This window comes from Rhinoderma darwinii, chromosome 8 (genome assembly GCF_050947455.1).
Source record: "Rhinoderma darwinii isolate aRhiDar2 chromosome 8, aRhiDar2.hap1, whole genome shotgun sequence".
Lineage (NCBI taxonomy): Eukaryota > Metazoa > Chordata > Amphibia > Anura > Rhinodermatidae > Rhinoderma > Rhinoderma darwinii.
The window spans coordinates 67,632,361-67,644,810 of NC_134694.1; the positions used below are offsets into that span (position 1 = coordinate 67,632,361).

General features: G+C 45.9%; 1 protein-coding gene across 2 annotated transcripts; it reads left to right on the forward strand.

Annotated features, from left to right (window-relative positions):
- The first annotated feature begins 329 nt into the window (after positions 1-329).
- On the forward strand, positions 330-12,206 carry LOC142658705 (glutamine amidotransferase-like class 1 domain-containing protein 3, mitochondrial). Of its 2 annotated transcripts, none has more exons than XM_075834311.1 (4): positions 330-537; positions 10,249-10,420; positions 10,835-11,036; positions 11,918-12,194. In XM_075834311.1, exons 1-4 carry the CDS (start codon positions 430-432, stop codon positions 12,108-12,110), a joined length of 675 nt encoding a protein of 224 aa, XP_075690426.1. In that variant the 5' UTR covers positions 330-429; the 3' UTR covers positions 12,111-12,194. The 2 variants fall into 2 exon arrangements, with proteins under 2 accessions (XP_075690426.1, XP_075690425.1); XM_075834310.1 differs by lacking the exon at positions 330-537 and adding an exon at positions 3,304-3,387 and having other exon boundaries at positions 11,918-12,206.
- Positions 12,207-12,450: the final 244 nt, after the last annotated feature.

Consider the following 12,450-nt stretch of genomic DNA (forward strand, 5'->3'; position numbering starts at 1 on the left):
ATATAATAAAATCAACAGAAATAGCTTTTTTTTTAGTTCCCATACTACTTCGCATTGTAACTAAAGTAAGAACTAGAGTACTGATCCAGGCGTCATTGCATTTAAAGTGCTGGAGTGTAGAAATAAGTGTAAAGTGCTAATAATATTCTGTCAGAATAACTAAACCAGTGTGGTGACGCCTTCACTTTACTGAACCGTCTGGTTCCTTAGTCAACCCAGTCATCTTGGGAAATTCCCCGCCTTGAAATAAGTGTATGATTACAGTGGAAGTGCTATTGCTATTTCCTCTTCAGTAAGACACAAAGGGAGGGCAGACCTTTTCTGTGGGTATAAAAGTCCAGGCGTCTGCCCCGTGCTCAACAGTTCTCTCTCACCTGCAAACACTGCTCTTCCTGGTCTACCTGAGCGCTCCATTAACCTGCATGCAACATGACTAAGAAGGTGGCAGTGATCCTTTCTGGATGTGGGGTGTATGACGGTAGCGAAATCCACGAGTCCTCTGCAGTGTTTGTACACCTGAGCAGAGGTGGGGCACAGGTAAGAAGGAGTTATATACTTTAGCAGGGTTGAGATTTGGGGCAACAACTAACATACAATACGTTAATGTCTCTTATGCAACAGTCAGAGGAAAGTCATTGTGGTTGCATTTCCTGTCTTAGGAGAAGCCATGTGCTAATGTTCAATGAATACAAAAAAAGGCATTCAATATAATAATAATGATTACTGTGGGTTATTCTATACACATGATATAGAGATAGAATGGAATGATAATAGGTATTCTCAGGACACTGCTTTGGCATACGTCAGCATTTCACTCAGGGTATGTTCACACGACCTATTTTCAGACGTAGACCAGGCGTATTATCTGAAAATACGGCTCCAATACGTCGGCAAACATCTGACCATTCATTTGAATGGGTTTGCCGACGTACTGTGCAGACGACCTGTTATTTACGCGTCGTCGTTTGACAGCTGTCAAACGACGACGCGTAAAAATACAGCCTCGTCAAAAGAAGTGCAGGACACTTCTTTGGACGTTTTTGGAGCTGTTTTCTCATAGACTCCAATGAAAACAGCTCCAAAAACGGACGTAAAAAACGGTGCGAAAAACGCCGCGAAAAATGCGAGTTGGTAAAAAAACGTCTGAAAAACAGGGTCTGTTTTCCCATGAAAACAGCTCTGGATTTTCAGACGTTTTTGTTGACTACGTGTGAACATACCCTCAACATACCCTGACGAGGCTGTATTTTTACGCGTCGTCGTTTGACAGCTGTCAAACGACGACGCGTAAATAACAGGTCGTCTGCACAGTACGTCGGCAAACCCATTCAAATGAATGGGCAGATGTTTGCCGACGTATTGGAGCCGTATTTTCAGACGTAAAACGAGGCATAATACGCCTCGTATACGTCTGAAATTTGGCCGTGTGAACATACCCTTAGGGCTTATTCAGACGAACATATAATACGTCCGTGCAACGCGGGTGATTTTCACGCGCCTCGCACGGACCTATGTTAGTCTATGGGGCAGTGCAGACTGTCCGTGAGTTTCACACAGCGTGTGTCCGCTGCGTAAATCTCACGACATGTCCTATATTTGTGCGTTGTTCGCGCATCACGCACCCATTGAAGTCAATATGTGAGTGAAAATCACGCGCAGCACACGGAAGCACTTCCGTGTGACGCGCGTGATTCGTGCAACAGCAGTAAAAAATATGAATGAAAACGGAAAAGCACCACGTGCTTTTCTGCTTACAAACATACAAACAGAGTGTCATAATAATGGCGGCTGCGCGATAATCACGCATCATACGCGGCTGACACACGGAGCTGTTAAGTACCTTTTGCGCGCGCAAAACTCACACGCTTGTGTAAATCCGGCCTTAAACTGCATTTATACATGAAGGCATTGACATCTCCATATAAACATAATGGATCCCCATATACATATACTGTGAGGGGTTAGTAAACCGGTTTTCTAGTTTAGGTTTGCTTTGAATTGGTAGCAGTTCTAACTGGACAGCCCCTTTAATGGACGTCTAATTCTCCCATTAGCATAAATGTTTACTTAATGAGAGCCTGTCATCTCCCCTGACGCGTCTGTCTTCGTAAATACTTGTATTCCGTATGAAATAACAATTCTGGAGCGTCTTTTCTTAGGGCATGACCACACATGGCGGAATTCCTCCGCAACTGTCCGCATCCATGCCGCACAGAATCTGCGTTGCAGATTCTGCTGCGGATCTGCACAAAATGTGCAGTACATTGATGCGGACTAGCTGCTGCGGACTGCGGGAAAAGTGCTTCCCTTCTCCCTATCAGTGCAGGATAGAGAGAAGGGACAGCACTTTCCCTAGTGAAAGTAAACGACTTTCATACTTACCGGCCGTTGTCTTGGTGACGCGTCCCTCTTTCGGCATCCAGCCCGACCTCCCTGGATGACGCGCCAGTCCATGTGACCGCTGCAGCCTGTGCTTGGCCTGTGATTGGCTGCAGCCGTCACTTACACTGAATCGTCATCCTGGGAGGCCGGACTGGAGACAGACCCAGGGAGTTCTCGGTAAGTATGAACTTATATATTTTTTTACAGATACATGTATATTGAGATCGGTAGTCACTGTCCCGGGTGCAGAAACAGTTACTGCCGATCGCTTAACTCTTTCAGCACCCTGGACAGTGACTATTTACTGACGTCTCCTAGCAACGCTCCCGTCATTACGGGAGCCCCATTGACTTCCTCAGTCTGGCTGTAGACCTAGAAATACATAGGTCCAGCCAGAATGAAGAAATGTCAAGTTAAAAAAGCAAGACGCATCCGCAGCACACATGACATGTGCATGACAGCTGCGGACTTCATTGCGGAACTTTGAATCTCCATTGAAGTCAATGGAGAAATTCCGCCATGAGTCCGCCACTGCTCCGCAACAGACAGAGCATGCTGCGGACACCAAATTCCGCTCCGCAGCCTATGCTCCGCAGCGGAATTGTACGCATCGTGTAAACGAACACTGCTAAATTAAAGTGAAAGTCAATGGAGAAACGGCTCCGCTGCGGATTAACGCTGCGGAGTGTCCGCAGCGGAATTTAAGTGAAATTCCGCCATGTGTGAACCCGCCCTTACAACTCTGCGTTGTGCTGTTCCTCTGTAAAGTGACAATTGCACGTTACCGTTCCCCCTCGTCAATATAGCGTGTCCCTACGTCCCCCTAACAATCTCATCACTGATTGGACAATGTCAGACTTAGTAGGGACACGCCTTATTGACAACACCATGGTAACAACCAGCTGTCAATGTATTCAGACATTTCCAGGAAGAAAAATAGAGGAACAGCACAAAGCAGATTTCTAAGAAAAGATGCTCCAGAATTGTTATTCATGGGGAATACAAGTGTGTACTAGAACAGACATGTCAGGAGATCTGACAGTTCCTCTTCAAGTTCCTTAAGGCCGAGTTCCCACGTAGCGTAAACACTGTGGAATTTCCACAACGGAATTCTGTGCGGAAATTCTGCAGCGTTGACAGGAGCAGCAAAGTGAATGAGATTTATAAAATCTCATGCCCACGCTGCAGAAAAAAAGGCAGCGTAATAAATTTCAATCCGCAGCATGTCTATTTATGCTGCGTTTTCATTGATTTTCTGTGTGTTTTTCTTCTCCATTGAATTTAATGAGGATGCAAACCCCGCAACAGAAAGCCAAGTGTTGCGACTTTTGTTTCGGAATCGCAACGATTCTGCCGCAAAGATCGCAACTCAGAAAAAAAATCCATCATATTTACCCAGAACTCTCTCCTTATTCCTGTAGTCCGGCCTCCTGGGATGAAGTTTCATCCCGTGTGGCTGCTGCAGCCAATCACAGGCTGCAGTATCACATGGCCTGCAATATCATCTTAGGAGGCCGGACTATAAAATAGGGAGGGGGTAAGTATGAAAGTTGTTTTTTTTTTTTTTTATTCCCCAGCGCTGCAGGAAATTCAGTTCGAAAAACCGCTATGTGTTGTTGTTTTTCGGAAAGAAGTTCTGCAGGTTCAAAGTCGGATACGCTGCGCAGTTTTGACACAGTCTATCGGACCCATGGGAAACCCGGCCTATGGTGCAGTCACAGGCTGAAGATTGTGTTGCAGAAATTTCTGCGACTGAAAATTGTTTTATTTATCTGAATAGAGGTTGCAGAAATCTGTGTGCTCACTGAGTAACTACTCCATTCAGATGATTAGAACTCATTTTCAGGCATCATTTACATGACCGTGATATACGTCCGTGCGACGCGCGTGCTTTTCACGCGGGTCGCACGGACCTATACAAGTCTATGGGCCAGTGCAGACAGTCCGTGAGTTTTGCGAAGCGTGAGTCCGCTGCGTAAAACTCCCGACATGTTCTATATTTCCCCGTTTTTCATGCATCACGCACCCATTGAAGTCAATGGGTGCGTGAAAACGACGCAGGTCGCACGGAAGCAATTCCGTGCGAACTGCGTGGTTCGCGCAACAGCTGTCATTCTCTGAATGTAAACAGAATAGCACCACGTGCTTTTCTGTTTACAAACATCCAAACGGAGTGTCAAAATGATGGCGGCTGCGAGAAAATCTCGCAGCCGCGCATCATACACTGATGACACACGCAGCTGTTAAGTGCCTTTTGCGCACGCAAAACGCCGCGTTTTTTGCGTGCGCAAAACGCACACGCTCGTGTAATTCAGGCCTCAGTCGTAGAAATTTCTGCAACAAAATCTGCAGCGACTGCATCCTAAGGCCGGATTCACACGAGCGTGTGCGTTTTGCGCGCGCAAAAGGTCCACAAAAGCTCTGTGTGTCATGAGCATATGATGCATGGCTGCGTGATTTTCGCGCAGCCGCCATCATTATGACACTGTTTTTATGTTTGTAAACAGAAAAGCACGTGGTGCTTTTCTTCTTTCATTCATAGTTTTGACTACTGTAGCGCGGTTTTGACACAGAAAGTGTAAAATCTGCGCATTGAAAGTGTAAAATCTGCGCTGAAATCTGCGACGTGTGAACTCAGCCTAAGGGTATGTTCACACGGCCACGCAAAAGACGTCTGAAATTACGGAGCTGTTTTCAGGCGAAGTGCACGCGTTTTTCGCGGCGTCCATTAAGGACGTAATTGGAGCTGTTTTTCAATGGAGTCAATGAAAAACGGCTCCAATTACGTCCCAAGAAGTGTCCTGCACTTCTTTGACTCAGGCGTAATTTTACACGCCGTCTTTTGACAGCGACACGTAAAATGACAGCTCGTCTGCGCAGAACATCGTAAGACCCAATGCAAGCAATGGGCAGATGTTTGCCGACGTATTGGAGCCGTCTTTTCAGGCGTAATTTGAGGCGTAAAACGCCTCCATTACGTCTGAAAATAGGTCGTGTGCACATACCCTAACATTTTGCAGATATCTTCACTTACATTTTTTCGACATTCACAAGTGCTCCACCTTGAAATATATTTAAAAATATATATTTTATGTTGTCGTTATTGGCTACAAGCACACGTTGTGCAATTAGGTGCAGAAAATCTGCATCAAAACAAATCATTTTTTTAAAGCGTTTTTAGGTGCAGTTTTTAAATTTTGATGCAGAAATAGGTGCGGTTGTAGGGTAGGAATACACACAGTGTGTTCAAGGCAGATAAACTGCATCTAACTGCACAGTGTACCCGCCCCGAACCCCGCAGGGAATGCCGTCGGAAAAATCGTGGTTCGGTTTATTGGGCGTAACTTTCGCTACGGAAATCATACTAACCCTAGCCATTGTCATGGTGACGTGTCCGTCCTTTGTTGTCTGATCCCACATCCCTGGGTGATGCTGCAGCCCATGTGAACACTGCAGCCTTTCATTGGCTGCAGCAGTCACATGGGCTGAAACGTCATCCCAGGAGGTCAGACTGGATGAAGACGCGGTGAGTCCTGGGTAAATATATACTTTTTTTTTTCTCCTGAGTTGCGATTTGCAACACTTGACTTTCTGTTGCGGGTTTTGCATCCCCATTGAATTCAGTGTGGAAAACCTGCAACCGTAAAGCAACTAAAACACAGCATAAATTTACATTTTGCGGATTTAAATTCCACACTGTAGGTCAATTTATTAACATTTTCACTGCATTTTTGGGCTGCGTGGACATGAGATTTTCAAAATCTCATCCACTTTGCTGCTACTGTAAATGCTGCAGAATTTCTGCACAGAATTCGATTGTAGAAATTCCGCAGTGTTTACACTATGTGTGAAACCGGCCATCATTATGACACACTGTATACAGAAAAGCATGTGGTGCTTTTCTGTTCTCAATCATACATTTTACTGCTGTTGCGCGAATCACGTGGGTCCCACGAAAGTGCTTCCGTGTAGTGCGCGTGATTTTCACACACCCATTGACTTCAATGGGTGCGTCATGCGCGAAAAACGCACAAATATAGGACATTCGTGAGTTTTACGCAGCTGACTCACGCTGCGCAAAAATCACTGACTGTCTGCACGGCCCCATAGACTAACATAGGTCCGTGCGAGGCGCGTGAAAATCACGCGCGTTGCACGGACGTATATCACGTTCGTCTGAATAAGCCCTTAGGCTGGGTTCACACTGAGTTTTTTGCAGGAGGAAAATCTGCCTCAAAATTCAGTTTGGAATTTTGAGGCAGATTTTCCTCTGCCTGCATGCCGATTTTCGTGGTGTTTTTCGCCCGTGGCCATTGAAAGCCGCAGGTATAAAACGCCACGAAATACGCTTTCTCTGCCTCCGATTGATGTCAACGGGAGGTCAGAGGTGTAAACGCCCGAAGATAGGGCATGTTCCTTCTTTTTCCCGCTAGCCCGTTTTTCCGCTCGCGGGAAAAAAACGCCTCCGCCTCCCATTGAAATCAATGGGAGGCCTTTACGGTTGTTTTTGGCGCGGTTTCCGCGTCAAAAAACTTGTAAAAAAAACTCTGTGTGAACTCCCCCTAAATGAGCAAGCATTTTTGTTTGTTTTGCCAACTTTCTTATTTTTCCCTTATGTTTTTCAACGGCGTGATTTTGGGGTATATATATTTTTGAGGAACTTTTATACCACAAATGTAGAGGTTTTTTATGTTTTACTACTTTTGCACAATGAAAAAACTTTTGAACTAAAATTATTTGTTCTTGCATCGCCCCTTTCCAAGAGCTGTAACTTTTGTATTTTTCCATCGTTGTGTCCATATGTGGGCTTTCTTTTTTTTAATTTCCGGGACGAGATGTCGTTTTCATTGGTACCGTTTCAGGGTACATGGGACTTATTGATTAACTTTTATTATTTTTTGGCGGGGCAATGGAAAAAAAAAAGTTTTTCTGGCGTTTACTTTGTGGTTGAAATTACATATTTTTCATTTTTCAGGTCATTACAATTGCGTCGATACCATATATGTGTATTTTTATTTATTTTTAAGGCATACCTCCCAACTTTTGAATTCGGAAAAGAGGGAAATTTTAAGCCACGCCCCCTAATCACGCCCAATATCCCGCATCAACACATCAAATCACAGCCAGATCCTTCTGAAAATAACACGCGCACATTGTCACTGCGGATCTCTAGACTGTCTGGATATTACAGATATTATGGATCCGGTTATGTCGTCTTTGTGTTACTTTTCCTATCTTGGGTATAACATTTGCTCATCACGGCGGCAGCAGCAGGACAAACCAAAAGGCTGAGAACAATGAAAGTCAATTGACAGGTAGCAGAGTTACATGATGGGGATTTTTTTTTGTAGATTGCTCCACACACAGCCCCCCTGTAGATAGCTCCAGACACAGCCCCCCTGTAGATAGCTCCACACACAGCCCCCCTGTAGATAGCTCCACACACAGCCCCCCTGTAGATCGCTCCACACACAGCCCCCCTGTAGATCGCTCCACACACAGCCCCCCTGTAGATCGCTCCACACACAGCCCCCCTGTAGATCGCTCCACACACAGCCCCCCTGTAGATCGCTCCACACACAGCCCCCCTGTAGATCGCTCCACACACAGCCCCCCTGTAGATCGCTCCACACACAGCCCCCTGTAGATCGCTACACACACAGCCCCCTGTAGATCGCTACACACACAGCCCCCCTGTACATAGCGCTAGACACAGCCCCCCTGTACATAGCGCCAGACACAGCCCCCTGTACATAGCGCCAGACACAGCCCCCTGTACATAGCGCCAGACACAGCCCCCTGTACATAGCGCCAGACACAGCCCCCCTGTACATAGCTTCACACGCAGCCCCCTGTAGATAGCTTCACACGCAGCCCCCCTGTAGATAGCTCCACACGCAGCCCCCCTGTAGATAGCTCCACACGCAGCCCCCCTGTAGATAGCTCCGGACGCAGCCCCCCTGTAGATAGCTCCACACGCAGCCCCCCTGTAGATAGCTCCACACGCAGCCCCCCTGTAGATAGCTCCGGACACAGCCCCCCTGTAGATAGCTCCGGACACAGCCCCCCTGTAGATAGCTCCGGACGCAGCCCCCCTGTAGATAGCTCCGGACGCAGCCCCCCCTGTAGATAGCTCCACACGCAGCCCCCCTGTAGATAGCTCCGGACACAGCCCCCCTGTAGATAGCTCCGGACACAGCCCCCCTGTAGATAGCTCCGGACACAGCCCCCCTGTAGATAGCTCCGGATACAGCCCCGCTGTAGATGGCTCCACACTGCCCCCCTGTACATAGCGCCAGATACAGCCCCCTGTAGATAGCTCCACACACAGCCCCCCTGTAGATAGCGCCACACACAGCCCCCATGTACATAGCACCAGGCACAGTCCCCCTGTAGATTGCTCCACACAGCTCCCCTGTACATATTGCCAGACACGGCCCCCCTGTAGATAGCTCCACACATAGTCCCCCTGTAGATAGCTCCACACAGGCCCCCTGTAGATAGCTCCACACAGCACCCCTGTACATAGCGCCACACACAGCACCCCTGTACAAAGCGCCACACACAGCACCCCTGTAGAAAGCGCCAAACACAGCACCCCTGTAGATAGCGCCACACACAGCACCCCTGTAGGTAGCGCCACACACAGCCCCCCCTGTAGGTAGCGCCACACACAGCCCCCCTGTAGGTAGCTCCACACACAGCCCCCCTGTAGGTAGCTCCACACACAGCCCCCCTGTAGATTGCTCCACACTGCCCCCTGTACATAGCTCCACACATAGCCCCCCTGTAGATTGCTCCACACAGCCCTCCTTACATAGCGCCAAACACAGCCCACATGTATATAGCGCCAGACACAGCCCCCTGTAGATAGCTCCACACACAGCCCCCCTGTAGGTAGCGCAACACAACCCCCTTATAAGAGGTAGCCGGCCCTACTGCTGCCACTCTCCGCTCTGCTTTCACTCACCGTCAGAAGAAGGAAGGCAGGAGTCTTGCGGCGGCATTCTCACTGGTGTCGATGCCAGCCCGGGAGTGGACCATTCCAGTCACCTGACCGGTGAGGTCAGATGACAGGTCAGGTGACTGGACTGGTCCACTCCCGTGCCAGCATCGACACCAGTGAGAACACCGCCACAAGACTCCTGCCTTCTTTTGATCGCTGCTGCAGTCGTCTGGCATGCAGGGCGCCTGTCAGCAGCGATCAGCTGTTTTGATATAGCTGCAGCGCCCAGCGGGACATTTTGCAGACCGCCCGGAACGGCGGGACAACGGTTAGAAACCGGGACTGTCCCGCCGGATCCGGGACGGTTGGGAGGTATGCCTAAGGCCTGTTAGTGACCTGCTGTGAAAAGGCTTATTTGTGGTCGCTAACGGGTTAAATATGCAAATGGTCCCCACTATGCGAATCTTGTACACTTACGTAAACAATATGATCATGGGTAAAAACATTTCTTTTGATGTCATATCTACAAATAATGTCAATTATCTGCATCATCCATGTGCTCTCACCAGGGGCAGAGCAAGCTCTCTTGGTGCCCACGGCAGGTGATTTAGACAGACTGTCGAAAATAAATTATTTCTTTTACACCTGTCAAATTAATTTAATATTTTTTTGCCTGTCCACTTAAGCAGTAAATATTGTAACATGATACTTTCTGTACCACACAATGCCTGAGGAAGAGAACTTAGTTGTCTCTGTTAGCATACAACTAAAAGGCAGCATACACCTACAATTCTTGTCAAGGGATTTCTCATAGCCTCCTATATTATGACGTAGTGCTTACTAGATTTTATTGGTATATAATTATAAAAATTCCGTATTCGTGCTATATTGAGAGATCTTTCTCCATTTTCCTTCCACAGTATGTGGTGTTCGCACCCAACATAGACCAAATGCATGTGGTGGACCATGTAAAAGGACAGCCCTCTGAGGAGAAGCGCAATGTGCTTACAGAGAGTGCTCGCATTGCAAGAGGAAACATTAAAGACCTTAAAGATCTAAAAGTCAGTGAATTTGATGCGATCATCATACCAGGTACGATAGGCTTATAGTTCTAAGAACAGTAAGGCCTCATGCACACGACCGTAGCCATGTACACGGCCGTGATTTTCGGATTGGCCGGCCGCGGACTGTCAACCGCGAGCCGCCCGCAAATCGCGGGCCGTGCACATGGCACTATTATTTTCTATGAGCGTGGACCGCAGAACATGGCCGTAATAAGACATGTCCCTTCTTTCTGCGGTCCAGGCTCCTGGGCCATGCACGGACCGTGGAAACCACGGTCGTGTGCATGGGCCATTAGAAATTAATGGGGCCGCAATTCTCCTGTGGATTTTCGGGGGGAATTGCGGCCGCAAAAGCACGTTCGTGTGCATGGGGCCTAAGCAGAATACATGTTATACTCAGGGGAATTCTTACATTCTCACTTTTCTTTCTTACCTCTACCAGGAGGATTTGGAGTTGCTAAAAATCTTTCTACTTGGGCAGTTGAAGGAAAAGACTGCTCAGTAATAAAACCCATTGAAGACACTATTAAAGGATTTCATGCTGCAAAGAAACCCATTGGCTTGTGTTGCATCTCACCTGTGTTGGCTGCAAAGATTCTACCTGGATGTGAAGTCACTGTTGGCTCGGATACAGAATGTGAAATGTTAGTGAATATAACAAAAAATATCCATTATATTTTCATATTACCATATATTCTATGACGATACACTGTTGAAACAGTTAACCCCTTCATAGAAAAAATTATGTAAAACTTCCATAGTGGCTTCTGTCGTACAATGAATACCACCGCTGCCCGATAGACCCCCATTGGCTTACAATGGGGTTTGCTGGGTTTTGGTAAGGTGTCAGTTGTTTTTAAGGGAAAAATAGATCTGCATGAAGCACTATTTATCCCTTTAAATTTGATGAAATCTGTGACGGACGCTCTGAATGGGGAGTCAGACGCAAATGTGAACAGAGCTTCATAAAGTCATACCAGGGCCTAACAAAGCCCTCGGGGCTTTCCAGTAACGATGCCCATTAGGGCCTACTTTACATTATTGCAATTATTACAATTTACAAAGCCAAACAGTTAAACATAAGCTCCCTAATGAGACAAGAAAATTAGTAAAAATATATAAATGAATAAAAAAATAAAATACAATAAAAAAAATTTTTTTTTAATGATTACTTTTAATTAGCAGTTGATAAGCAGTAAAAACATAGAAATTTGTTGTATTCCCATACTTGTAACAACTGGTACAATTTGTATACTATATATGTATATATATATATATATATATATATATATATATATATATATATATATATATATATATATATATATACACATTTCGCTTTTAGCTTCTGCAGCGCTTTACTTACCACAGTATTGCAGTATAACATTGTAAGAATTACAATAGACAGTGGGGTACAGACAAGTAAAGCAGTGCTTTGTTCTGGTGCATAGCCCGAAATTTATATGAATTCCTTTTGTCATTGCCTATCAACATTGTAATTTGATGTTATTTGTCTATTCGGCAGGTGGCCACATGCCGGGACAGCAGGAGCCATTAAAGATCTTGGTTGTAAACATGTCAACAAACTGGTCAATGAAGTTCACATAGATGCAAAAAATAAACTGGTCACAACCTGCGCCTTTATGTGTAACAGCCCAATACATGAGATATTTGATGGCATCGGCGAAATGGTTAAAGCCGTGCTGAAGCTGAGTTAATTGGAAGATATTTTATGGAATAACTGCTGGATTTGGTCATCAACATGTTCATTAATAAACCTTGTATTTATTTGTACACAAAAATAAAGTATCACTTTGAAGTAGAACAGATTGCTGATTCCATGATGTTTTTATCTTATGTTAACACTTTCTGTCCTTTGTGGCTCATAGCTCAGCAATTTCACTAGCCCAGAAGCACACACTCACACACATATATGACCAATCATGCTGTAATGGCAGAAACATTCCTCCTAAAGGGTAATAATACTAGATAAAAATATGATTAAAAAATGTACTACATTTATAAAAAAAAAAAAAATGTATTCTATGTTTATTTCAG

Coding starts and splice junctions, on each gene's coding strand:
- LOC142658705 (XM_075834311.1), top strand. CDS start 430: ATGACTAAGAAGGTGGCAGTGATCCTTTCTGGATGTGGGGTGTATGAC. Junction 538..10,248: donor TGAGCAGAGGTGGGGCACAG/GTAAGAAGGAGT, acceptor TTCCTTCCACAG/TATGTGGTGTTCGCACCCAA. Junction 11,037..11,917: donor TCGGATACAGAATGTGAAAT/GTTAGTGAATAT, acceptor TCTATTCGGCAG/GTGGCCACATGCCGGGACAG.